Below are 27835 nucleotides of genomic sequence, written 5' to 3' on the forward strand. Positions count from 1 at the left end.
GCTTTAAGCTAAGCACAGCTGTGCCTCAACAGGAAGTACTTCTCCCTCAGACCTTACTAAAATAAGTTCCTTCTAATCTACTCTCAGTATAAGCCTAGAAATCCCTATTATACATGTACTACTTAGGAAGACATTTAGCACTCTCTTTTTATAGGCTTGGGTTTGAGAAGTGACCCCAGAAGACAGTCCTCATGGATACTTTCTATATAATTAGGTACTAAAGTTAATGAACTGACAGGCCTCACCCTGATATCACAGAGTTGATAGCACAGCAAAATGTTCAAAAACGCAAACCTCTCTCCTCTCTAAGTGGAGGGCAATCAGACTGATATTTGTACACTGGGTATGTAGAGAGGTACCTAGGGCAAGTTACCTTGTTAAGGTTGCCAAATCCCATCCTTTGGACTGCAGATGTTTTCCATTCAGGAAGAGGCGGCACAAACTGAACAGCTGGTGGCTGCTGCTTCAACACACCCAAGGGAAGGGTACAGAGAACTGCATCACACTTATAAATAAACGTCTGGCTCGTGGAGCGGGTATTCACAGCTATCACTTCACATCCTAGACAGGTTAGAGGAAAAAGGCTTTATTGGTGATAAGGATGATAATGACAAGGGTATTGAACATTTAGTGCACAGTAGAATCTACATGCTATCTCAGTTAATTCTTACTACAAGTTTGTGAAGTCAGTTCTGCTCATTTTCTACAGAAGAAAACTGAGGCAGAGGTGAAGTAACTTGTCTAAGGCCATACATGTAACAAGTGCCAGGATTTAAACCCAACAGTCAACTTCAGAGTCCTCGATCTCTACCACCATACTACCCCACCTTCCCGACTGATACACTGGGGATCTTTTGGACTAATAATAGGACCTTATCATTTACCAAAGTTAAGTAAATTTAGACCAAAATTAAGAGTAAAATGCCTATCCCGATAGAACCAATATCTCTCCACTGTGGTTAGGCGCTCACTAAGGACCAAAAGAAGAATGGTATCAGAAGCTTGTGGTGCCGATCTAAGGGATGCAGCCTAAAACCACAGAGCATGCTATCCTTGAGAATATACAGTGATGCTTAGCTTGCCAGGATATGAATGAGCTCAAAGCTGACCACAGAAAAGGTACTGAAAGTAAGTTAATGTAATTCTCCCTCATTTGTGTTCAATTTTTTCTTCAGTAAATGCCTCTTTACATAATTTCTGAAAAATACATAGATAGCTCAAAGTAAGTATGACAGCTCCATACATGCCCATTTTCTGTGGCCACAGAATTAGGGAAAATGACACAAAAGCTAGTCTCACTGTTCTCCACCTGCCTGCAAATGGCTATTTAAGGCTGTAGATCTTCTCAACACCAGCAGCCAGAAGCTGCCTCTGAAGGGAAAACTAAAATCAAAAACTGTTACACTAGGGGCTTCCCTGGTGGCGCAGTGGTTGAGAGTCCGCCTGCTGATGCAGGGGACACGGGTTCGTGCCCCGGTCCGGGAAGATCCCACATGCCGCGGAGGGGCTGGGCCGGTGAGCCGTGGCCGCTGAGCCTGCGCGTCCGGAGCCTGTGCTCCGCAACGGGAGAGGCTACAACAGTGAGAGGCCCGCGTACCGCAAAAAAAAACCCCAAACCCAAAAACCCCCCAAAAACCCAAACTGTTTCACTGGTTGTTAAAAAAATTATCTGTGGTGATCTCAGCAACTCTAGAAAAGGGGCCATGGAAGGCAAGACTGGTGGCCACATCTCCACTAGTCATGAGAGCCCTTAGAGAGCAGGGGTGACTAGCTTTCTTAAGGAGTTCAAGACTATTAATTCCAAAGGTGGGTGGATGATGGGCTCTCTGCACTCCACATGAAATGCACCCTGAAAGCAGCAGTAATGAGCACAGAGCCTACTGCCAAAGGAATCACAGGGCAATTTCATCTCTGAAGTCAACCTATCAGCAAAACTGCTCCCAGAATGAGAAACCAGCCTAAGCAGGTAGCCCACCTGAATAGGAAAAGCCAAAAACCAAGATGCAGATGGTGAAATACAAGGGGTGGGTCCCACTGGAGCCCTAGGGGCCCAAATCCTGGTATTTAAGAGCATACTTAGCAAAATTAGATCCAAACTCCCTGGCTGTTTACTATAATACCAAACTAATATGCACAAACTGGAGACTCTAAAAATTGCCCCAATTTTCTGGTTTATACTATGATGGGGTCAGAGCCTCTAAAGGCTCTACAGCCTCAGTACTTTTGTAAATGCAAAATTTTAAATTCAGGAATCATAGTTTATGAGACATTCTATCAGGAGATGTACCTAAAATTTTTTCTGTAGGTCAAACTCAACAAAAGATCAGTACCATGTTTCAAAGTAAGAGATTTATCTTACCAGTAAAGACGTACCTGAAGCTGTGTAGCGAACCTGCCGAACTGCTGTATTCAGTTTAATGTCCAGGCCTTCTGCTAAAGCCACAGGCACACATGAGTAGCCATTCCTCACTGTCAGGTGGCTGCCAGTAAACTCAAAGTCATCATCCTAAAGAAGACAGAAAAGAACATATTTTCACACTTTCTTAATCTAACTTATGCCATTTATATTGAGTCCTACAAAATAACACTGAAAAAACACCAGCTTGTGGAAAGCCAATATTCTAAGACAGAAATTAAAGAATAATCACTCAGTCTTCCACTACAGCTGCCCCAGGAAACTAAAGGGAAAACGGAAAGAACGCCAGAATGTCACTAATAGCTACCTCTGGGCAGTGAGATTGGGGCAGTTTCTTTTCTTCTGTGATAGACTTTTTATCATCACAGTCCTACACCACCAAGTCCAGACTACCCACGGCGCGCAGGAGAGGGAAGGAAGCTTATTCAGTAAATTCAGATGATACCATAAAAGTTTGTTTGGCTTTTGTATGCACTATAGATGTGGTAGGATATCAGATTCACCATCCTAATTACATTTTCTTCTACATAACAGCAAAATCAGTTTTTATGGCTTAAACTTACAGGTTTTAAAGTTGAGGAAGACTTCCAAAACTAAAGTTGGTCAAACCAGACGTAATCTAGGATTATAAAGATTCGCCCAAGATAATCCATGAAGAAGTCAAGATTTGGCCTGGAAGAATTCCCAAAATGATTTCATGTCTTTGAATTTACTGAAAAATTTTCCAAATAGAGAAACTTTTGAAGGCTAGTTGATATTTCTAATTTCATGAAACTCCTGGGGAAAACATACCACGATTCTTAGGAATTAGATAAAAATATACTGGGCTGGCAGCACAACTCTCACTACTTAGTGACTGACTCATTTGTTCCCCATATGGATCAGTTCACATCACCTACATTCAAAATTTAAAACGATTACAAATGAATACATATTGCAACATCAAATGATAGATCAGTGACTAGAGGTAATTTAGTATTTACATGAAAAACCATAAAGAAACTGGAAATTCTACAAGATTTATACCACTAGCAAGTGCAATCCTTGCCAAATTCAAATTCTAAAGAATACCAGGACATAATCTGAAGATGAAGAAGTAAAAATAATTTTACTAGGAATATGTATAATGAAAATGAAAATATGTAAGCAAAATATAATATTTACTTCTATACAATCTTAAGTCTGGCCAAAGTCTCAGATTTACAGGTCCATTCAGCATCTAAGAAACCTGGTGATTTCTCACCAGTTCAAGAGTAAATCACACTGAAAACACTTAAAAATAATTTAACAAAAGATGTGTAAGACTGGTACACTGAGAACTATAAAGTACTGCTGAGATAAGTTAAAGGAAACCTAAATAAATGGAGAGATATACCATGTTCAAGGATTAGAAGACTCACTATTGTTAAGATGACAATCCCAGAAGGTATTTTTTTTGTAGAGACTGATAAGCTGATTCTAAAACTTTATAGAAGATCTAAAATAGTCAAAACACTTTCAAAAAAGAACAAAGATGAAGAACTTATATTACCTGATTTCAAGATGTACTATAAAGCAAAAGTAATCAAGACAGTGTGACAGTGGCATATAGAAGAACTGATTTTCAACAAAGGCTCCAAAACAAATAAGGAAAAAAGATGGTGCTAGAATAGTTAATTAGATAACCATATGGAAAAACATGAACCCTACCTCACCTCTCACTATACACAAATTTTTTTTTTTTTTGCGGTACGCGGGCCTCTCACTGTTGTGGCCTCTCCCGTTGCAGAGCACAGGCTCCGGACGCGCAGGCCCAGCGGCCATGGCTCACCGGCCCAGCCGCTCCGCGGCACATGGGATCTTCCCGGACCGGGACACGAACCCGTGTCCCCTGCATCGGCAGGCGGACTCTCAACCACCGCGCCACCAGGGAAGCCCTATACACAAAAATTTAACTCAAAATGGGTCATAGACCTAACATAAGAGCTAAGCTCATAAAACTTCAGGAAGAAAACAGGAGAAAATTTTTGCAATCCCAGTTTAGACAAAGATTTTTCAGGACACAAAAAGCACAAAGCCTAAAGAAAGAGTTGATAAACAGGACTTCATAAAATTAAAAACTTTTGCTCTTTGAAAGATACCATTTAGAAAATGAAAACGCCAGTTGTAGACTGGAAGAAAGTATTTTCAAAACATAAATCTGACAAAGGAACTGTATCCAGAATTTACAGACCATAATGAACTCTTACAAGAGGACAAACAACTGTTTTATAAATTTAATTTTTTTAACTTTTTATTTTATATTGGAGTATAGTTGATTAACAATGTTGTGACAGATTTTTTTAAATAGGCAAAAGTTCTGAACAGACTTTTCACCAAATAATTGACATATGAATGGCCAATCAGCACATGAAAAGATGCTTCACCGTTACTAGTCATCACAGGAATGCAAATTAAAACCACAATGAAAAACTACTATACAACCATTAAAATGGTTAAAATTTTAAAAACTGGCGATACCAGATGTTGGTGAGGTTATGGAGCAACTGGGGCGGGCATATACTACTGCTGCTGAGAATGAGACGTGGAAAACCGTTTGGAAGTTTCTTATAAAGTTAAAAATCTACTTCCCGCAGACCCAAATATTTTACTTCTAGATATTTACCCAAGAGAAAGACATGAACGTTCACAGTAGCTTCAATCATTTATAGCCAAAAACGAAACAACCTAAATGTCTGTCCATGTATCAGTGAATGGGTACATTCTGTGGCCGTATCCATACAATGGATATGAATATTACTAAACAACAAAAAGAAACAAACTATTGATATACACAACAACAATGAATCTCAAAATCAAAAAAAGGCACAGACAAAGGCTACATTCTGTACAATTATATATTGTATGGTCCAATTTACATGCAATTCTAGAAAAAGCAAAACTATAGTGACAGAAAGCAAATCAGTGGTTGCGTAGGGCCAGGAGCAGGAGGGCTGGGGACTGACTGCAAAGGGACAAGAGGACTTTTCAGGGTGACAGAAATGTTCTGTATCTTAATTGTGGGTGTGGTGGTTCATGACTATGTAAGTCTGGCAAAACATCAAATTGCTCACTTAAAATAGGTGAGTGTTATTGAATATAAATTATATCTTAATAAAGCTGTTTAAAAACACACATACAAACAAATTAACAGTTTATCTTAGGAGCCTTCTCAAAGACATGTGCAACAAAATACATGGTAAGGGAATTTTACCTGATCCCAATGTTTAAGGGAAAGTGTAGAGAGAGGTGTGGCATTAGCAAATTCAAGATTTGCAAAATGCCAGTCAAGTATTTGTCTGTCTCTTGACGAGAGATACACATCACTGCAAAATGAGAACAAAGGAGCACAAGGTTATTAAAGGACATTACTATGATTCTCAATGGGATGATGTAGATGATCTCAGTGGGACTATGCCTTATGTGAAGAAATTCTAAGTCAAAAAGCAGGACCGTATCTGTTTTATTAAGCCCTTTATTCCTGCTGCCTAGAGCAGGCCAAGCCATAAAGCAAGGCCTGACTGTAATTCCGGGGGAAAAAAAAGTCTTCTTTATACTGTTACCTTGCATTATAAAAGCTTACTTTAAAACATTTTTTTTGTTTTATATTTTGAATAAAGCATGGACTTTTTTTTTAAGCAAGAATGGGTAGCATCCCTGACTACAGAAAAGAGTAGATGTATGTGGAGGCTGGATGCAACATGCAGCACACTGTCACCATGTAAGAGTTCACTATCAAAAACCCAATGGAAATAAAGTGTAATACTTTCCTAGTCCCCAGAATTATGAGTTTAAAGCAATACCACCTTCTACGCCACTCAAAGACAATTTTCATTCATGTATCAAATCTTATGGGAAAAGGCTATCTTTTAAAAAAAAGATACCTAGCAAGTATCTAGGACACCGTTACACATTAAAATATAACAGCAGAGCATTAAGGAGCCTGACAAATAGTCCTATGTGCACAGATACCTTCCATTCATTAAACAATTTACAATACATTCACTGAACATAAATAAAAGCCCAGGGTGCTTTGTAATTTTTCTTTTAAATCTAACAGAAGGAACAGTAAAAGCTATCTTTCTGAGCGTTCGTGTTTTCCTTACCTTGGGGGATTGGCTTCCAATTCTTGAAGTTTTTCTTCTAGCTTTCCTTGTGTTTCAGCTAATTCATCATATTCCTGATAAAATTAAGAGAACTGGGTTGATCTTGATGGGTCAGAGACCCACCTAGTTATTTATACCACAAGGTGTAAGGCCTGGACCATATCCCTGTTCAGGTTAATCTACAAGTGTGCCTTAGCTGAAGGCTGGAGGTTGGGTCAGGGCTCAGGGATGGTTGTTCTCGGAGACAAGTTACAATGTTAGCCTAGAATTAAGACTGAGGGGGGTGGGGGCGGGGAGGTGGGGGAGGATGCAGAAGGAGGAAATAAAGAAACATACTAGTATGCTACACAGTAAGGATGAAAAAGAATAGTGACTACCACTTCCGGTGCGTTTACTGTGTCCCGAGCATGGAATAACCACTTCAGACCCCCTACAAGTGAGGTAGTACTAACACCATGTCACAGATGAGGTGACTAAGGAGTCTAAGGTCACAGGGCTAGGAGATACTAAGTTAGGGATTTCAACCAGACAGTTTGACTCCATTCAATAACTCTGAAGTCCATGTTCATTATCATTATTTTAAATTGTCAGAGATAAACTATGACAGAGGGCTAAACTGAGATGTGGGTAAGCTAAAGGATGACACTGTGAAAACAAGGCAGGAATTCTGCAGAAAAAGCAGACAAAATTAACCCATTAAGTTCCCACAGCTCCTGTGTACCAAACCCTCTTCTTCCTACTACAGGCACCTGTGATTGGCTAGTGGCTCTCTCTTTTCCAAAGTTTCCCGGATCTATACTATTTCTTAGGATTCCAAGTAAAAATCAATGAGGCATGTATGTATACCATACCTTGCATAAGGCAGTTAGATCCCTGTGTTTGCTTTTCACTAAGAACTCAGCAGTGATATCTCTGGGTGGCTTGACTTCAGATGCTTCTTTGTATTGCTGATGGAGTTCTTTAATTTTCTCTTTTAAATTTACCATCTAAGAGGGAAAAATACAAATTTACCATTCCAGACAGTAATTCATCACCAAAGCATGTACTTTGGTTCCTCCCCTAAACTGCTATTATACCAAAACAGGGTTATACTGCAAGGTCTATGGAATTCTTAAATACCTCTTCCAAATCATGATATTAAAAAAAATTTTTTTAATGACATTTTAAAACAGGAAAAAATCCTATATGGCTCAACATAGAGGTATCACATCACTATCAGATAAGGAGGATTGGCTCTGTCTTCCAAAACAAATGGGAGAACTAGGAATGTCCCATTAATAAAAATATATAATTAATTAAAAATTAACTACCAGGAAAAACAAACTGTCTCCAATTAAACTTATTGCTTTGGGAAACAAATTGTCATGATTTGTTTTTTAAATATGTAAAAGGTCAAATCATCACACAAAGAACCATTCCCAATGTTAGTTTTTTCGGATTTCTGGTGGTGCTACACAAGACTAGGGTGAAGGTTAAAGCTTGAGACTGGGAGCTTCACACCAGCTGGCCATGTTCTAGCCACTCTTCTCACTTCATCCATACCACAATCCATGAAGAAGATGTGCCAGAGACCTCTTCATTTGACAAGATGACGAAATGAGGTACAGTGAGAGAATGAGGCAAGAGTCCAGTCACAAGATGCACCCAGATTTTGCATCATAAAGCCCCCAAGTTTGCAGCTGGCAGGATGAGGAGAAACAAATGGTTTCCCAGTCTGGAGCTGGGGCTCTGGAAGATGGCATAAACAAAGGCCCCCTTACAGGTACCACTGGGGAATATCCCCATATTGGCACCTCAAGTGAAATAATTATGCCAATGAATTATGGTACTGGCTGCTGACATGTTGTCTTCATCAGTGGGAACTTAACCCCAGCACAGCTGATCTCCTTCTCATCCTAGACTTCAGCAGAGGGCACTAGGCCAGCTTTGCAACAGGCAACAGCAACCTGACACAGGAAAGATCTATTTCCCCCAGCATCAATTTACCAATAATGCCATACAGAAAGACTGACAGATAATACAGTGCCTTTTGCTAGTCATTATTTTCTTAACAATAATGAGCTGTGCAGACTTTCTCTCCCATGGAGAAAAAAAATCAGAAATGCTTTTAAATTTCTAAATTAAAGGCCTTTTCCCCCTACTGATGCATCTTCAGCTATGAAAAAAATATAAAATTTCACCTTATTAAGAAGTTCTTTCAGTTCCTCCTGAGTTTTCACTATCTTCTTCCAATGTTCAATCTGCTCATCTTTGACATGCTTTTCTTGTAACCTGAAGAGACAATATATATGCTCCGGCCACACAGCCAGCCTTGCTGAGTAAGACAGGTGCCCATCAGAAACATTTGATGGCATCAAGGCCCTCTAAAATTTCTAATACTTTGGAATAAGAAAGTTGGCTGGTGGCAAATTATTTTCTAGGCTATGTTAAATACAGTTAATTCAATACCATAAAAGACATGAATTTTACAATCGAGAGCGCCTTAAGGATCATGTAATTATTTTAAATAGCTTTACTTTTGGATTTAACTATTTCACAAGAAAATAAGTGAAAACTAGCTCAAATAAGATTTGATGAAAACTTTAAACATTAAATAGCAAATCTATAAACGGAATCTATAATACAACAAGCGGTATCAAAGTACTTACTGAATGACAACTTCCAATGCCTGGCCAAGGGACACAGGCTTATTATTGAGGACATTGAAGTCTAGTTGATGACTAAGGTAAGATGTAGCTTCTAGCAACCGGTTAAACTCTTGCTCTACCATTTCATCTTTCTCTTTAGGAACCTGAAAATTTGAAGTATGGCAGAGTTGGTCCTTACACGACTAAACATAACCATCCATGAAAACACAAATGCTCTACAGTTTAAAAGGTCAAAATATGTATCTCAAAGGGGAAACCTTTGAGGACAATGATTCAAACTGTCTTTCCTATGAAGTGGTCAATTCCATTAAATGAGATATGAAATGTTTCAGCCCAGATATTTTCCTATTCTCACGATTTTGCCCTCAGAGCTGGGACTCTACCTTTATTAACAGCCACAGGATTCACATTGGTGTTGAGTGAAGTCATGTGGAGCCCAAGATGCCCTGGAGTTGACATGCACTGAGATAAGCTGGGCTGACATGCAGACAACACACTGGAGAAGTCCCAGAGAACAAAGACTATGTTAACACACCTGAGCACCTTCCAGAATAAGGACAGGATGAAAAAATAAGAAGCCCAAGGTATCTGCTTTCCCTCAAAGACGACAATTTCAGGTAGGAGTAGGGAAGAGAGAAGTGAAATTCATGGCTATTAATAAGAACACAACAGCATCTTAATTCTTTCTCAGAGTAATAGTGTTTTATGGCACCAATTAAGTTCAGAGTTGAATATCCAATGCTCTTAGACTATGAGTGACTGAGGTACCAGGTCTGGCTCACTACTGTGGAGTAAGAGAACAGATTGCAAAGCAGATCATCAAGCTGCAAGACCATGCTCCTAATCCCTGCTGTGCCCCTACCTAGTGATACCATCAGTTAGCTGACACAAATTCCTCTGCTACTGCTTAATTCAGCCCCAGAGTAAACTGTATCTACAATCCTATTGCTGAATTCATGGGAATAGCGAGAAGGAAAAAGCATGTCTAAGGTAAGCATCTCTTGCCATAAAAAGCTAGGCACCGGGACTTCCCTGGTGGTCCAGTGGTCAAGACTCCGTGCTCTCAATGCAGGGGGCCTGGGTTCAATCCCTGGTCAGGGAACTAGATCCCGCATGCCACAACGAAAGATCCCACGTGTGGCAACAAAGATCCCGCGTGCCACAACTAAGAGCCGGCACAGCCAAATAAATACATAAAAAAAAAAAAAGGCGCTAGGCACCAACTGGGAAACAGGATTCAAAATTTGGATTTTCACTTTACCATCAACCTAAAATTGGTAACAAGAAAACAAAACATGAAAGTAAGCCCTAATAATCACTAAGGCTGAGGAAGAATGATCTACAATTAGAGGTAACTATTATGGACAAGATCATCACAGTAAAACTCTGCTTCTCATCTGCAACTCCTTCAGTTTTGCCCTTCCCAATTAAATGGATGCTTTCGAAGCACTAGCCTCTGCCCCTTCACTGATGAGTCACACAGTAACTCTTAGCAGATGAGCCATGGTATAGCAAAAAAGAATATGGTGAGAAGTATAATCTGCACCAAAACAAAGGGAAAAGAACTGCGACTCTCCTTTGGAACTGTAAATTATGACAAGACACTATAACTAATTCAATCAAAATAATATTTTAAAGCATCAAGTTCTAAAAGATCACACATGGGAGAGATCAGGAAATCTTTATGAATTAGAGAATCCCCCTTAGCCTTAGAAATAGAAACCCCTGAGAATCTTTTGGTTTATGTTGAGAAATAAGGCAGTGAATCAGGCTTTGGATGCTTGGTGCCATTTATATATCAGGGTGGTACCTAGGACTTGGTACCTAGGACTTGGTGGATCAAACACATCTGACCTACCCATTCAAGTCCATGGCCAAAGAAAGGAGTTCTTGGTGACATCGCTACTTGTTTTGATTACACAGCTATCAGAGCTGATGGAAGTGACCTTCTTGTCAGGAATTTCATTTACTTTCCCGTCAGTTACATATACTCTATATATGATGGTCACATAAAGAACAGCTCAAAGCAATGCTGAAATTTTGCTTGGTGTTAATTCCCGCAGTGATGTTACAAAAGATGGTTCTAAATTTGGTGCTCCTTTAAAAAGGAAACAATCACATTTTCAATATGAAACCTACATAGTTATGAGCTCTTCACTGATCACAGATGCAATATGAATGACTGCTTTTCCTGGAGTACAAATGGTGATATTTCTACATGTGGCTTCTAAAATGCCTAGCAGGAGGATGCTATAGCAGCAAGAGGGATCAGATCACATATGCCTCTACAATAGGACAGAAAGTGCCAATACGCCAAGTTTGCAAATGGTACAGATTAAAGCTCTTCCAGTGTCAATTGGATGGCTTGCTTTAGACAAGCTCTAATCTTTACAGCTAGAGTGACAGTCACATAGGGAAGTTCATATTGAAAAAGTACGCAGCACTCAAAGGCTCAGTATCTGGGGTCCAGGGTGTGTGGTACAGAAATATTTAAAGGGACACTGTCAAGGTTAGAGGGACCAAATTTGACCTTTTGTTTCTTCCCTCTGTTTGCTGAGCAGCCCACTTGATTCGTTACGCTTTCCCCTTTAGTCCACCCACACCCCCGACAAAAAACTTGACTTTTTACATGCTCTTTCAATGACAAATACTCAAATGGCACCAGCCCAACATACAGGTGCAACTCTACAACAAACCAGTGGGAATGTATGATGGACGGGATCTTTGGAAGGGAAAGATTTAAGTTTCAGGCTTTTAATGGGTTACTGTAAACAGTGAGGAAAATGAATTGAAAAATTATGAAAGAAAAATACCTTGACAGTGTCCTTTTAACCAGTGCAGCAGAGAGAGAAATAAACTGTAAGTAAGAGCCCACAGCCAAGCCAAGTTTAGTTTTGTAAGACGGCAGTAGAATCAAGGCTTTAAACACACAGCATGACAGAAGCATTGTGAGCTCAGAAGCTGCAACTACCACAGAGATAAGGAACAGACTGTACAGAGACTAAAATGAGAGAGTCAAGGCACAGAAATGGGCAAAAGAAAGGCACTTTGGGTGGGGGTGGGGGTGGTAAAGGGAGACAGTGCAGAAAGCAGAGAGGAATAAGCAAAATTCAGTACAAGAGAAAAAGAACAACAATCAAACCAAACAAACACCAAACCAAAAGATCACTGCTGCATCTGATACCAGAATGACATGACTGCATCTCCAGGACACCCCCTCTAACTCGGGGCTCCAGTCAGCAGTCAGGTCCCATCCATTTTCTGCTAAGCAGTTATAGGAATGTTGTCAGTGACACCAGGGGTAGCTTTGAAACCTGGATTTTTTCCCATTAATTTTAAAATTACACTTTAAAATTAAAGAAATATTTGGAAAATAGTACATAAAATACTTGTCCATTAGGACACCAATACTGACTGGGAGAAAACCAAAATGTGTTTTTGATGTATTTAAACCTTGACTCTGTTTCTAAAGTTAATCTATTAGATATATTCTACTTGACACACTCAGACAATGACAAGAACTTTAGCAACTGACTACCCTAAGCACCCCCTACATACCTGTTTCAGGTCATTTCTTTCCCTTTGGTGAGAACCCTTGGACTCTGTTAGTTCCACAAATAATTATGAAAGGATGTTGAAATACTGGCAATCTCTAACACAAGTCACAATAATTTTAGTTTAACCTGACCATTCATTCTTTTTTTAGAAAATAAATTTATTTATTTATTTTTATTTTTGGCTGCGTTGGGTCTTCGTTGCTGCGTGGGCTTTTTCTAGTTGCTGCGAGCGGGGGCTACTCTTTGTTGTGGTGCGCAGGCTTCTCATTGTGGTGGCTTCTCTTGTGGAGCAGGGGCTCTAGGTGTGTGGGCTTCAGTAGTTGCGGCACACGGGCTCAGTAGTTGTGACACACGGGCTTAGTTGCTCCGTGGCACGCAGGATCCTCCCGGACCGGGGCACAAACCTGTGTCCCCTGCATCGGCAGGCGGACCCTCAACCACTGCGCCACCAGGGAAGCCCTAACCTGACTGTTCTATTGTATATTCTTAAATTGCATCCTCAGAAAGGAACTCAGCAAATGTTACCAAGGCTTAAGCACCACATTTTATGCAGCTGGATTCCTATATTACAACACAGTGACAACACATAACAACAAACGAAGAAGCAGTCTTTCGGGAAAGGACCTTTGATACAGTTTCCTAGCAAAGAATCAAACAAAAAGGCTATTGCTTGAAACAGATTTTATGATTTTTCAAAACCATTTATTTCTCAATGAAAGGCTCCAAATAAATGGTTCCTTCAAGACTAAACATTTGGTGAGTCTCCCTCCTCTAAATGGGGTCTAACCCTGACTGCTTTGATCCTATTACACGGAGCATCCATATATGGAGGACGGATTATATGGAGCATCCCTGAACATGGTCCGGGTGGGGAAGCCTGTGTGACTGGCTCATGCAGAATAAATTCTGGGAGAGCCAAACAACTTTCTGGACACGGTCCCTGATTCTGTAAGGAATCATCTCAAAGGAAGGACAGCTCTCCTTAGTTCTACCTCTGGTTGCATTCTATCATCACAAGCTTGGTAGGTCTTCAAAAACATTGCCCATCTGTCATACTTCCAGTCTGCATAAGTTCTCTAGCAGCAGAGCAAAAATGGAGTTAAGTGTACCTAGGTTCCAGGTACTCAAAGTTCTGAGATTTAGCCAGAGAAATCCTCAGGAAGAATTACACGTTGAAGAAAGTTGTAATGGCAAAATCTGGCCAACAGAGGCCACAGTCAACCTCCACCTCTCCCATCCCCATGCACTTCTACAATTACGGTAAAACGAAAGATTAGTGGAAAAATAAATTTACATCTGAGGAGTTTCTAACCCAGATTCCCAAATAGCTAAGGGAAATGAGATATTGTTATTAACTCTGAAGGGAGAATAAGGACAACAGGTATATCCTTAATTCAAATAAAATTCAATGTGATTCTATAAATGGAGACTGTTGCCTCCCTCTCCTTCTTTTACCTCATAAGGAATCTTTCAGGGGATGTAAGTAACTGACTTTCCTAGAGCAGGGACTAAGCCATGTGGAGAAGGCACACATGGCATGTCTAAGGAGTGCACTCCAGCAACTTCTAGCACATAGCAGAGGTGCTCAGTAAATTCTTGTTAAATAAATTAATATAGTTTGGAAAAGAAAAGTCAGTATTATAACTATATTTGAGGGGAAAAAACTTATTTTGCAACTTCAAAAACATTAAAGGAAGGCATGAGATTTTTATATTTATAAAAAGCAGGGATTGGCAGTCATGATTTTAAAGGGTAGAGAAAGACTTCCTTAAAGATACCAAAGATGTTTCCAAAAAGGAAGATGAAAACTGAAACGGCCAAGATACCTCTGTCAAAAGTATAACCACTTAAGCACCACTCTCTATGAATAAAAGTGGAAACTTGCTAAGTTATGATAGGTACTGAGTGTATCCAATCAATGGTATTTCTAAGAAGCCTGGCATGCATTACCTTTCAAGTGTTATCTTTCTTCCTCATATAATCAGGTTCTGTTTCTCTAAGTAGTTACTGAGTCTTTTGATCTCACTTAATAATCACACACACACACAGAGTCTCTCTCTCTCACACAGTCACTCACTTCAGATACCTTTTCATTACTCAAAAAAAGTCAAACACAAAACTAGAATCTAAAGCCCCCAAGTTACTAGCCGTATAGGAGATGCAGAAAACACTCACAGTCATTTCTCCAGTCTCCCCCACCAATCCATGTTTTCAGTCCTCTCACTGGTGACTCCCAAAATGCTCCTGAAATATGAATTACCCTATTTCCCAACCTTACCCATATCTATTTAAAACTGCATAATTCAGAGGATAACTCCATCATCAGTTAATCCGAGGGCACCTGCTTTATTAGCTCCGATTATTTGTTTTTTTTTATTTTGTTTTGTTTTTGCGGTACGTGGGCCTCTCACTGTTGTGGCCTCTCCCGTTGCGGAGCACAGGCTCCGGACGCGCAGGCTCAGCGGCCATGGCTCATGGGCCCAGCCGCTCCGCGGCATGTGGGATCTTCCTGGACCGGGGCATGAACCCGTGTCCCCTGCATCAGCAGGCGGACTCTCAACCACTGCGCCACCAGGGAAGCCCTCTGATTGTTTTTATAGGCTTGGAAGATACTTCTATTTATAAGAATATCCTATAGTAGAACCAGATTAGAAAGCCCTGTTCTAGTAAACCAAAGCCATAAAATAAGCTTCCTTTGTCAAAAACAAACATACAAGCTCAACATACTAGCTGCCAGTCCAGGACCAGAGAGAAGAGAGAGGCAAACTCTTTCAGGGATTCTTGTGACTGTTATTAAAACAATAACAAGGTAACAAAACAAAAACCACTTACTACATGATTTTTTTTCTATAGCAGCAAAATGGCTGAGTATGGTGATATGTCCTTAAGACAAAATTACAAATGATATTAATAACTCTGAGTTAACTGCTGGCCTTTTATAGGATGGAATAATTAATTTCTATGTACTAACAACAGAACCATCAAATCAGTCACCCTCTCCTCCACTGAGGCTATCCACAGAGAATGGAGGAACACATCTCATTTCGTTCAACAGTTCACTGAAGAAAAATCAATGGCTGAGTGAATATCATCACTCTAGGTGGGCCTCCTTAGAATACCTATTAAAAGAAAGCTCTCTGAGAAGGAGACTCAGCTGATGCAGTCACACTGGCAGTCAGAACTGCACACTCACCCCTGCTCCCACCTTTCCTGAACTATCAGCTAGGCAGAACAGAACAAGTGCGGGCACTAAAGCTGCAACACCAGACAACGGACCTTGGCTCTACAACTTATTGACTATAATGACCTCAGGGAAACATGCACGTGCTTTAGATTCTTCCCCTGCAAAATGGGAGAATGAAGCAACTGACTGAGCGATTCCTTAGATTTCTAAAGGCACGACACATATCTGTGATTATAAGCATAAATTAACCAGGCTATAAGCTCTCAGTACTTGTCATATAAGCCAAAAGCCAGTCTACTGGTCACCGGTTGTCCATTCCTACTCTGAGCTAGACCACTGGGAACAGCATGATTAAGAAATATTAATGTCTTCTTATGTTTGATTGACTAACTTAAGGCAAGCAGAACTCAAAGATGCAAAGAATTTTTTCCCAAATTTGAGAATGCTTAAAGAATCCTCCTTACCATTTGGCTGCTTCACCAAATACAAACAAACAAACCTAGAAAAATACTATAAAGATCAGAGTTGAATGACAACAAAATGCTGAAAACCACACACCAGCTTAACAACTGTGTACCAAAATGCTACTCAAAGGGCTGGTCCTGGTGAGATACGGAGCTTATGCCAGAACATAAACTAAACGCACCACCACTTCTTTCGTTGACAAAGTCTTGCTACCAAAAAAAAAAAAGTCATCCTCTGAACAAACATCATGGTTAAATGGTGTGGTTTATTTACATTCTGGCACAAGATATATCTCATCCCATACTAGTAACCAACAGTTCATGGATTGGCAGCTGGCTATAGGCCACACTTCAGCAAATATTGGTATGTTATTTAGAAACAAGTGTTTTAAAAAATGTTTTACAGCTTATCTAATACCAAGAAAGCAGACAATTTCTTTGGATATCTCTACTAGGAAAAAACCCCTCACTTTTTACTGTTAGAAAGACTAAATGAACAGGCTCTACATTCAGGAAAGTCTAAAGAAAAAGATAGTGTCTCAAAGATCAGTGATAATCTTTGGTTTGGATTCCATTACTTCTTGAGGACTAATGTAGTATCTACTTCAGAGACCCTGCTTCCTCAATTCAATTCTCTAAATTACTGTCTATCTACCTAAAACACCTATCTGGTCATGTCACTTCCCCTGCTCTCAACAAGACTGGAAAAATGGGAGTCCATTATAGTACTCTTTCTACTTTTGTATATGTTTGAAAATTTCTATAATAAAAAGGTGGGAAAAGATAATTATTTGTGTACAAGTACCACCAGACTATGGGGTCTTACATGGCAGGGACACTGTCTTATCTCTTTATTTTTTACAGGTCTTTGCAGGGTAAATAGAAGTTTATAGAATTGTTGAATTAACCTCTACTTCATCCTTTTCCTTTCTACTTTGTTTATTTTGCCAGAAGGCTGCCCGCCCTTTCCCCTCACCCCCAAAAAAGCCCTGGGAGTAAATATGGATCCAGAATGGTGGGGATGGGAACCAAAACATTTCCCAGAAGTCTGTACTTCTCTGATATAAACTGCATATCCTAAAGGTAGACAGGAAAAGGTGAGGATGTCCCATGGGACCTATCACACAAAATTCTAGAGTTGGAATCTAACCACTTTTAATAACAGTAGGCTAAACTGCCATATACATAGCAAGCTTTCCCTTCCTTCAAATATAAAGATGATAGTGTGTTTATAGCCTGAGAATTGTAGACTCCCTCACTCCTAACAGGGGAGTTGGCAAAAATTCTGCTGAATACAAACTTTTGAGTTTCACAGACCCCTAAAAATTAGGACTGACTTACATAACTTATAATACAGCTGTTAAAACACTCTCACTCTCCCATACTGAATATCACTTCCATGCTACTATCATACCAACCATAGGAAGCTCCTATGCCTCTGATCAACAAACACTTTAACCTACCTAAGCATCAGGTTAGTACCACCATTTCGCTATTAGCCCATCAAAAACTAAAAAACTTAACAGCCTAGCTAGCCTAATCTTCATTAAGTATTTAAAGATAAATGCCTAAACAGGCATGTATAACCCGTTCCTATACAGCTCAGAGTTAAGAAACAATCACAATAATGTCACACCATTTCTACTCTCAGTTCATATTTATATGTGTGTATATTCACTCACATATTTCCCCAAAATTGTTTTCCACTGAACCAAAGAAATTGTGAAAAGTAGTTTGTTGTCAACTTACAGCTTGTCCATTAGCTTCATAAAGTGGGCATTTTTGCTTGATCTTGGCCAGTTCCATATTTACTTGCTTGCTAACCACAGCCATGGGATTCCCTCCTAGAAAAAACTCCAACAATTAAATTCAACATACCTATGAAAAGAGAATAAAAACCTCAATGCAAAAATATTTTTACTCAAAATTTAAAATATCAAAGCTTAGGGTACATGAATTACATATCAACAAAATGCCCAAAGTAAAATAAATATTTAAGTTAAGCATAAAGAAGAAAGCAAAACATTACCTATTACCAAAAATTGGTTAACATTACAGACCCTTCTAGATTTTATGTGCATAAAATTACAGACATATACATACAAAAGGATCATAACACATGCACTGTTCTGTGATCTTTTTCCAACTTTGCAACAAATGTGGACATAATTTCATGTTAATATGCAGCTACATAATTTTTAGTGGCTGCATAGTTCTCATTGTATAATAATTTAATCTTCTAATCTGTGGTTTCTAACATCTGCTACGTCACTGTCCAGTTGTCTATTTTCTTAGGATAATTTCCTAGAACTGGATCCGCTAGGTTAAAATCTATGTACATTTTAAATTATGCTCATATTGATGTATCTTTTCAGGAAGACTATTTGTCAATTTACCTCTCACTAATACTGAGAACAGTATCCTAACCAATATATTTTAAAATTGTATCTATGGCTTTAAAATATAAGATTAAACAGGGACTTCCCCGGTGGCGCAGTGGTTAAGAATCTGCCGGCCAATGCAGGCAACAAGGGTTTGACCCCTGGTCCGGGAAGATCCCACATGCCAAGAAGAAGCTAAGCCCATGCGCCACACTATTGAGCCTGCGCTCTAGAGCCCGTGTGCCTCAACTACCGAAGCTGGTGCACCTAGAGCCCGTGCTCCACAGCAAGAGATGCCACTGCAATGAGAAGCACGCGCACCGCAGCAAAGAGTAGACCCTGCTCGCAGCAACTAGAGAAAGCCCGCACGCAGCAACAAAGACCCAACGCAGCCAAAAAAAAAAAAAACATACATACATACATACATACATATATATATATATATATATATATATATATGTAAGATTAAACAATTTTATGAGTCTCAGACCTTGTATTACCGCACAAAACTAAGAACTACTTACCAAGACCTGTTACTACCATGGCTCCAAGATCAGCTACGTAGTTTCCTTTGCGAAATGTAGCAACTCGTCCACCCACACGATCCTGTTTTTCAGAAATTAAATGGCTAAAGTCATAAATTCTAGTTTAACCATAATAACCTGGCAAGGTACCATCTCAGGGCTCTTTGATAACTTAAAAAGAAAGGTGTAGTTAGAGTTTACATGGAGTACAATGTGAGCACAAAGAGCAAATGAACTTTAACTATTTGAGAGAGTGGTAGGTAATGAATGACATATAAAAGGAACAGAATTAAGTGATGTGAGGTAGGAAACAATTTGACACCCAAAAGACATACTTAGTTACTGGTACTATTAGCCACCTACCCTAATGTCTCTAACACCAGTTGTACAGGCTGAGCAAGGGCCACTCACATAGAAAATATTTGTTCACAAATTTCAACACTAAAGGCCATTTTCCTACCTTCATGTTCTGACTCTTGCCCCACAGTGTCAAAGTCAGCTGTGAATGATTTGATATCTATCTGACAAATGCCTCTCCAGTGCAGCCCCATGCCCAAGGGCAGAGTGTCTACTGAGCATGAACTGTTGACAATACCTCTCATTTCTACACAGGCCCAAGTGTTATCTTTGCTGACTGTAGATTTTCAAGTATGGGGAAATCTTACTGAGCTGCAGTGATACTTCAGTCATGGATTACATGAGAGTACTCTGTAAACTCCAAACAAACAAATGAAAAAAAGCAAAACAAAAACCTGCACACATGGGTAGGAATCATAATGATCCCATTATTCCTTGCTGTATTCTTTGTACACAGGAGACAGAGGGCACACAAATGTTTTCTGAATTAATGAATAAAATATTAAAGTAAGACTGTATCAGGAATTATTTAATTTTGATCTCTCCATACTCTATTTGTAAAGAACATTTTAAAAAATTAGGAATTTGTAAAAAGCAATTTCAAAACATTTTGAAAGCTTTTATAAAATTTTAGATTGTTTAGGTTATGTGAGAAGTGTTTTGTTGTTGTTTGGTTTTTGTTTCTTTAAATGGTAGGAGTCAAGGGAGGTCTTTAAGCCACTGAAAAATAATTAAATCTCAAAAATTACTCATGAAAATGATTTGAATAATAACATCCTAATGGGATGTTCTTTTTTTCCATTCTGTGCCATCATCCCCATCCTCTTTCAGTTTCCATTTCTCTCTCTAGGACTAATGATAAGGAGCCAATATCTTGGCTTCACCAGGCTGTAAAAGATGGCTGCTGTCTGAGAAGCAACTCCTTTCCGTTTACAATCAAACAGAATACAATTCACTCTGTCCCACCACTAAATATAACTGCATCCTGTAAAGGGCATGCCCGAGAAAGCCCCCAAATTGAAAGTTAGCTGCAAGAAACAATGACCTGAAAATATACATCAAAGGGCTATATGGATTATTTATAAACTCTAAATACTCACTGAGCACTTTGCAAAGTTTTACTGTCAAAAATGCTTTATCCAATGTAGTTAACACTGTCAAAATACTTTGAGTATTATTTAAATCAGTTTGGTTTAGTTCAATTTGTAAGATTCCTTAATTTGCAACAGATAATTTCTTTACCATATTTCCATTAAGCTGGGCTTCTAAACCCAAAATAAAATTCTTACCCTGGCTTCCAGAAGTGTGACATCCATTCCAAAACTTTGTAACTGACGAGCTGCTGCCAAGCCCGAGACCCCAGAGCCTATAATGATTACCTTTCCTGTCTTTTTAGCTAAAATTAAAAAATGAACAAAAATTAAAATACTTTGTTGTAGGTTTAAGAGTTTTTATTTGTTATTTTTTTTATCAAGAAAATTTCTAGGTTCTTAACATGTTATGACGTCTCACAAAGTAACAATTCAGAGTTATTTTCAAATTATGAAAACTATATGAATACAAATTAGCAAATATCTGAAACTTATAAACTTTAATTCAATGTTGAAAATTCATAAATGAAATCCTTTATCTTAAGATTTACTTTTTCATTACCTCTGCCATGTGCTTCAGCGTCTGTGACCCTCGGTTAATTTATTATGAATAATCTCCCACATTTACCTCACAATTATACTTAGGACAATTTGAGCAGTCAACCAATCGATTCTTAAAGCTATTTTCTTTAAGCTCTACTTCTGCAGTCTTTAGTTTCCTTTTATGAAAAATTATTAAAGCATAAATATAAAATAAATAAATAGATAGATAGATGTATTAATTCTCAAAATATCCCTATCTTCTGATTCCTGGCAGACATTATCCAGACACCATTAAAGGGGTAAAAAGCATTTAAAAAATAAAAATGCAACCTTTAGCATTGCATTAAAGAACTGGTTAATGAGAGAAAACAAACTTCCTACTTTATAACTGCTTTTTTTCATTTTTAATAAATTTTACTTTGTTTTTTCTTAAATTGGAAATTCAGTATCTTTTATCAAGTATTTATCAAACCAGAAATTATAGGAAATTCACATTTACAAAGAGATTTTACTTTAAATTTGACTTATAAGAAGATAAACTTGGGAATATTTTGGTTCTAAATATGGATTTAGAAATCAAAATAAAATGCTAAAAAGCCCGCTGGAACCTAATTTAAAACCATAAAATTCATTGGCCAGGTCCTTACTTGGGAGGGGCTTTATCCTCTTATAGATGCCGAAGTTGATAAGACCGTGACGCTCTAAATAACTGTGAACTCGGTGGACAAGCACGGTATCACCTACAGAAAAATGAATTTAAAAACATGTTTATCTTTTTAGCACTTTAAATGGAAAACTCTTAACTCTTCTTCTATTTCTCCATCATGAAGTCATTCTATTCATCTTTTCTATAAGCTTCAAGTCATGTGATTCCTTTAGAAAAGTGATTCTTAGAACTATTAATCTGTGTGGTAGTCCAAAATGCATATCACATAATTTCGAATTTTTAAAAATGACATCCCATTACAGATGAAATGAAGGACAAAACCAACCCTTTTAAAAGTAGTATTATGCTCATTTCCTTTGGCAAAAACTTTACAAGACTGCTGGTGGCAACTGGGAAATGAGAAAGCCAGATAGACAGGCTGAATGCCAGCAAAGTACTATGTGGATTAAAGCTGGAACATAGGTCTGGAGAAATTATTAGCAATCTCTGAACTCACTCACCCGTCAACACAATTAAAAAATCAGAAAAACAATTACAAACACACAAAATAGTTTTGCTGCAAGGCTCATTTTTGCATAGCACAAGAAGATGAAAATTCATTATCAAATTCATTATCAAGGAACCATGAGCTTCTGGAAGGAAGTATCCATTTTCAAATCCAGTTCAAAACCAGTCCTACTGAAAACACTACTTACTGTTGTAAGGCGCTTCTAATTGTTGGAGAGTAGCCTCAAAGGTCAGCTGAATCTTTGGATTATCTAACCACAACTGCAACTGTATTTAAATGATAGAAATTGTATTACAATCAAATAGACATATACCATTTGATCACTTTAAAATATCTTTTTAACTTTAAGGCCTCAAATATAGGTTTTCCTTTCAGTGAAACAGTAAGGGTTATATTCCTGACAAAGAAACTAATGAAACACAAAACTATGTCAAATGAGTGAATTATTAAAGAAGCTAGGAGATAATTTAGCCTGCCTAGTAAGTTGCCAAGATCATACAGCTGGGGAGCAACAAGAATTTAAACCTGAGTTAGATAACTCCAGAGATCCTGAGTAGATACAAAATCAAATGATCAATCAGATATGTGGGGAGGTGTGTGTGCAAAGGATAACTCCTCAGTTTTGGGCTTGCACAACTAAATGAGTTGGTATGCCATTCACTGAATGAGGGACACTGAAATAAGAGATAATGAGTTAAGTTTCAAGACAACAAGAGGAGGTGAAAGACTGGCATCTAGATACATAGCTGGGGTTCAGAGGAGAGTTAAGGTTTAGAGCCACTTGCTTATGGGTGATAACTGAAGCCAAGTGTGTAGAACAGGGCTCCTAGTGGGAAAGAACAGGGGAGAGAGGAGAGGACCTTAAGGAACTCTAACCAGTTCACATAGTGGCCTGTTGTTAAGGATAAGGCTATAAAGCATTCAGAGAAGACAACCAGGGAGGCAGGAGAAAAACTAGAATAATGTGTTAAGCTAAGGGAGCTGTGTATTTAAGAAAGGAGGAGTCAATTATTTTGAATACTGCTGAAAAAGCAGTAAGATGAGGAATAAAAAATATTATGGTACAATCAATTTATTTACAATCAATTTATTCTTTTCAAACTGAATATATATCTGCAAAATGTAAGACCAGCTGAATACCATCATATTTACCTCTTAGCTAAAAGTTAATAAAGACTGCTCCATAAACAAGTTTCAAAGAAAGAACTAAAGTGTAAATAAATTCAGGGCTTCCCTAGTGGCGCAGTGGTTGAGAGTCCTCCTGCCGATGCAGGGGACATGGGTTTGTGCCCCGGTATGGGAAGATCCCACATGCTGCAGAGCGGCTAGGCCCGTGAGCCATGGCCACTGAGCCTGCGCGTCTGGAACCTGCGCTCCGCAACTGAGAGGCCACAACAGTGAGAGGCCCGCGTACAGCAAAAGAAAAAAAAAAAGTGCAAATAAATTCAATTACAGAGATATGACCAAATCCATATGGACCCTCTGCTTTTCTGTGGCCACTGTCAAAGGAAAATGGAATTCCTCAAGCACACAGTGGGCCCAAGTCCATCACCCCTCAACACAAGCCTTCTTCCTCCTTCCATCTTATAATATAAAGGTCAGGTCATAGGTTCTAGTTGAATAATCCTAAAGTTGTGGTTTTAAAATCTGGAAGCAAAAGATGCAGTTTAACACAAGAGAACTGACACAATTCTTACAGGAAAGAATGACTTAAGTTCCGTTTTATAGCCAGAGACCACAACTCTAACCTGGGCTAGTCCTTCCCCAAATCTGGATTTCTGGTCACAGGTAATGAATCAAAGAAAACAGAGATCCCTATAAATCCACCACTCAAATTCAAGTAAAAACTCCCCTCAGGATGAAACAAAAAAATGACAATTTTGTCTGAAATCCACTTAGAACAAATGTTGACATGTTACACAAAGAAGCTGATTCAATTATAAGACAAATCAGCCTCAGAAATGCACATTACGAATTTTCCATTCACTTTAAAAAAATCACCCTATTTTCCTTCACAAAAAAGAACCTTTATTCTGTACTACAAAAACCTACCAATCACTCTAGATGAATGGCATTTAACAATCCAAATTTAGCAGTAGTTTTGCAATGTAATGGTCAAAATAAAGACGTTAGTGGTGGCTAAAAAGACATCTCTGAGCTATATCCAAAATAACTGAAATTACAACATGAATTTCTTCTACTTTGTATCACTCCAGAGTACAATGAATATGTTCTGAATAGTATATAAAGAATTTCTGATGAATAAAGGACATTAAAGAAAAATTCACAGAAGAAATACAAATGACTAATAAATGTGAAAGAGCAATCAGTCTGGGGCTTCCCTGGTGGCGCAGTGGTTGAGTCTGCCTGCCGATGCAGGCAACACGGGTTCATGCCCCGGTGCAGGAGGATCCCACATGCCGCAGAGCGGCTGGGCCCGTGAGCCATGGCCGCTGAGCCTGCGCGTCTGGAGCCTGTGCTCCGCAATGGGAGAGGCCACAGCAGTAAAAGGCCCGCGTACCGCAAAAAAAAAAAAAAAAAAAAAAAAAGCAATCAGTCTAAGTAATCAAAGAAATGGAAAATACATGAAATGATTTTGGTCTACTACAGCAGCACAGATTATCATCGTTTTAATCACAAAAACAGGGCAGGGTAACGAGGGTGTCAACTGGGTCAGCCTCTCTGGGAAGCAATCTGACAACATGTATCAAATCTTTAAAAGTGTTCATACTTTTTGACCAGGTAGTTTTCCTTCTAGAACGCTATCCTAAGGAAATAACCAGAGATAAGAGTCAAGAATGTATAAAGCTGTTCAGAGCTTCATTATAATAAGCAAAAATGGACATTTAAATGCCCAACAGTTAAAGTATGACCCAACTGTCAGACAAAAAAATATTTTGCCGACATTAAAAATTAATCATTTAGCCAGAGGAGGAAGATCAACCAGATGAGAAGAACAGAATAAGGGTTTCTCTTACCCTGGGAAGGAAAGACAAAGTGATTATTTTTAATGTATTATTAAAAAAAAAAAGTGTGTAAAGATTCTTATTGTGTGTTTATGAGGTTATGAGGAAAGAAAAGGATCCCAAGAATGCATGGAAGTAGGATCTCAATTTTGTAAAAACAAAAATTAAATGTACCTTTAAAAAAATACCTGGAGGAAAAAACGCCTAATTTTTAACAGTGGTTATCTCGGAATAGTATTACAGATAACTTAAAAATTCTTTCCTCTCTATTTTCCCCCCCATATTCTATATAAAAGTAATATGTACCTTTTACAATTCAGGTGGAAAAAAGCTGATTGGAAACTTACTGTGCGGTTTCTAATGAACAGAAAAACCTTCTGGGTTTGCTGTGGTCCACTGATGATATCTGGAAAACAGGCTGCTTCTTGAGAAGTCATCCGGTCATGAGGAAGTCTACTCTGGAAAGCTGCACCCTCCACACCTAACAAAGAAAAGCACAGGACTTCTGGGAAAAGTGAAAGTGAACACAAAACTAGGGATAATGATTATGCCTCAAACTCCTTTCTTGCCTGAAGAACCTCTGTAAAGCTTTGCCTTATTTGCAGACTGATCTCACTTCCTTTTTTAAAAAAACTTTCAATTTGCTCAAAAGCTGAAACATCCTTAGGATTTAGTCATTCTTTTCAGCTTAACATTCCAAAAATCAGTTTACTAATGAGTGAAACAATATACCATATAAAGCACAAGGCATTTAGAATATTTTCTTCATCCACAAAAAAACTTTAAAATATTGGAGGATACTCTAATTAAAATTAGCATTACTGATAATATACAATAAAATTTAAAACTAAAGAACCAGAATAAAGGAAAATACACTAACGAAAGCAAAAGAGGTTATGGAGTGAAAAACACAATCACATGCCTTCTTTTAGGACTACAGCAGGGAACATGAAGAGGACTCTAAGGTTTAATAACCAACACATGATCTCATAAATGGCACCATTCATCAGTTCTCATAATTCAGTGCTGGCAAGCAGTGAAAGAAACTAAGCAGACTACAATGAAGAGATAAAAGAAAGCAAGGAATTCGCCTTTTCTGGCAGAAACATTAGAAATGCTTTACTACATATTGCAAGTAAAATATTTTACTGCATATACTATATAGTAATATATATACATAGTATATATATAACTTATATAACAAGTATAATTCTTAAAATTGGGTATTAAATTGATATTTTTATAAGCTGATGGTTAAGTACATCTTTTTAAGATGTCCTCAGAAACATTCACATATATTTTACTTTTATTTCTAAGATGATCTCTCCCTGGTGGTCTAGTGGTTCGGATTCGGCGCTCTCTATCTAAGATGATCTTACAAATATATACTTCCATCAGCTTCTGAACATATCAAGAAACAATTTAAAGAGTTTCAAAATTCAATACCACTGAAGTAATTATATAAGTAACAAGACAGGCACCAGATATCCACATTTAATCATTTTAAAGCACATAAAACAAGAAGTTGGAAGCACTGATAATGGAAGCAACTTTAAAGGAAAGGCATTAGTAAGATTAGGAGAATAAAAAGAACAAGGCAGAGACCTTCAATATGGTGGAGGAGTGAGACGTGGAGATCACCTTCCTCCCCACAAATACATCAGAAATACATCTACACGTGGAACAACTCCTATAGAACGCCTACTGAACGCTGGCAGAAGACCTCAGACATCCCAAAAGGCAAGAAACTCCCCACGTACCTGGCCATGTGGCTGACAGGGTCTTGGTGCTCCAGCCGGATGTCAGGCCTGTGCCTCTGAGGTGGGAGAGCCGAGTTCAGGACATTGGTCCACCAGAGACCTCCCAGCTCCACATAATATCAAACGGCGAGAGCTCTCCCAGAGATCTCCATCTCAACACTAAGACCCAGCTCCACTGAACAACCAGCAATCTACAGTACTGGACACCTTATGCCAAACAACTAGCAAGACAGGAACACAACCTCACCCATTAGCAGAGAGGCTACCAAAAATCATAATAAGGTCACAAACACCCCAAAACACACCACCGGATGTGGTCCTGCCCACCAGAAAGACAAGATCCAGCCTCATCCACCAGAAGACAGGCACTACTCCCATCCACCAGGAAGCCTACACAACCCACTGAACCAACCTTAGCCACTAGGGGCAGACACCAAAAACAACAGGAACTATGAACCTGCAGCCTGCAAAAAGGAGACCCCAAACACAGTAAGTTAAGCAAAATGAGAAGACAGAGAAACACACAGCAGATGAAGGAGCAAGGTAAAAACGTACCAGACCAAACAAATGAAGAGGAAACAGGCAGTCTACCTGAAAAAGAATTCAGATAAAGATGATCCAAAATCTTGAAAATAAAATGGACAA

General features: G+C 38.7%; 1 protein-coding gene and 1 long non-coding RNA gene across 3 annotated transcripts in view; one reads left to right on the forward strand and one right to left on the reverse strand.

Moving 5' to 3' along the window:
* KDM1A (lysine demethylase 1A) overlaps positions 1–27835 on the reverse strand; it is a 64415-nt gene that overhangs the window by 4521 nt on the left and 32059 nt on the right. For both annotated transcript variants that reach the window (XM_027109807.1, XM_027109806.1), the window contains 13 exons: positions 25778–25911; positions 22652–22730; positions 21937–22029; positions 20945–21051; positions 19299–19380; positions 18143–18237; positions 9189–9331; positions 8721–8811; positions 7392–7526; positions 6541–6614; positions 5649–5760; positions 2374–2506; positions 374–561 (listed from right to left, as the gene is read on the reverse strand). In XM_027109807.1, the coding sequence (XP_026965608.1) occupies positions 374–561; positions 2374–2506; positions 5649–5760; positions 6541–6614; positions 7392–7526; positions 8721–8811; positions 9189–9331; positions 18143–18237; positions 19299–19380; positions 20945–21051; positions 21937–22029; positions 22652–22730; positions 25778–25911 (1466 nt within the window). The remainder of the gene's footprint in view (positions 1–373; positions 562–2373; positions 2507–5648; positions 5761–6540; positions 6615–7391; positions 7527–8720; positions 8812–9188; positions 9332–18142; positions 18238–19298; positions 19381–20944; positions 21052–21936; positions 22030–22651; positions 22731–25777; positions 25912–27835) is intronic.
* LOC113622079 (uncharacterized) lies at positions 4265–27147 on the forward strand. Its single transcript, XR_003433401.1, has 3 exons — positions 4265–4889; positions 4972–4979; positions 27032–27147. It is a non-coding gene; the product is annotated as an uncharacterized LOC113622079 (long non-coding RNA).

This window comes from Aethalodelphis obliquidens, unplaced genomic scaffold (assembly GCF_003676395.1).
Source record: "Aethalodelphis obliquidens isolate GAN/ISIS:26980383/991018 unplaced genomic scaffold, ASM367639v1 scaffold9, whole genome shotgun sequence".
Taxonomy (NCBI): Eukaryota; Metazoa; Chordata; class Mammalia; order Artiodactyla; family Delphinidae; genus Aethalodelphis; species Aethalodelphis obliquidens.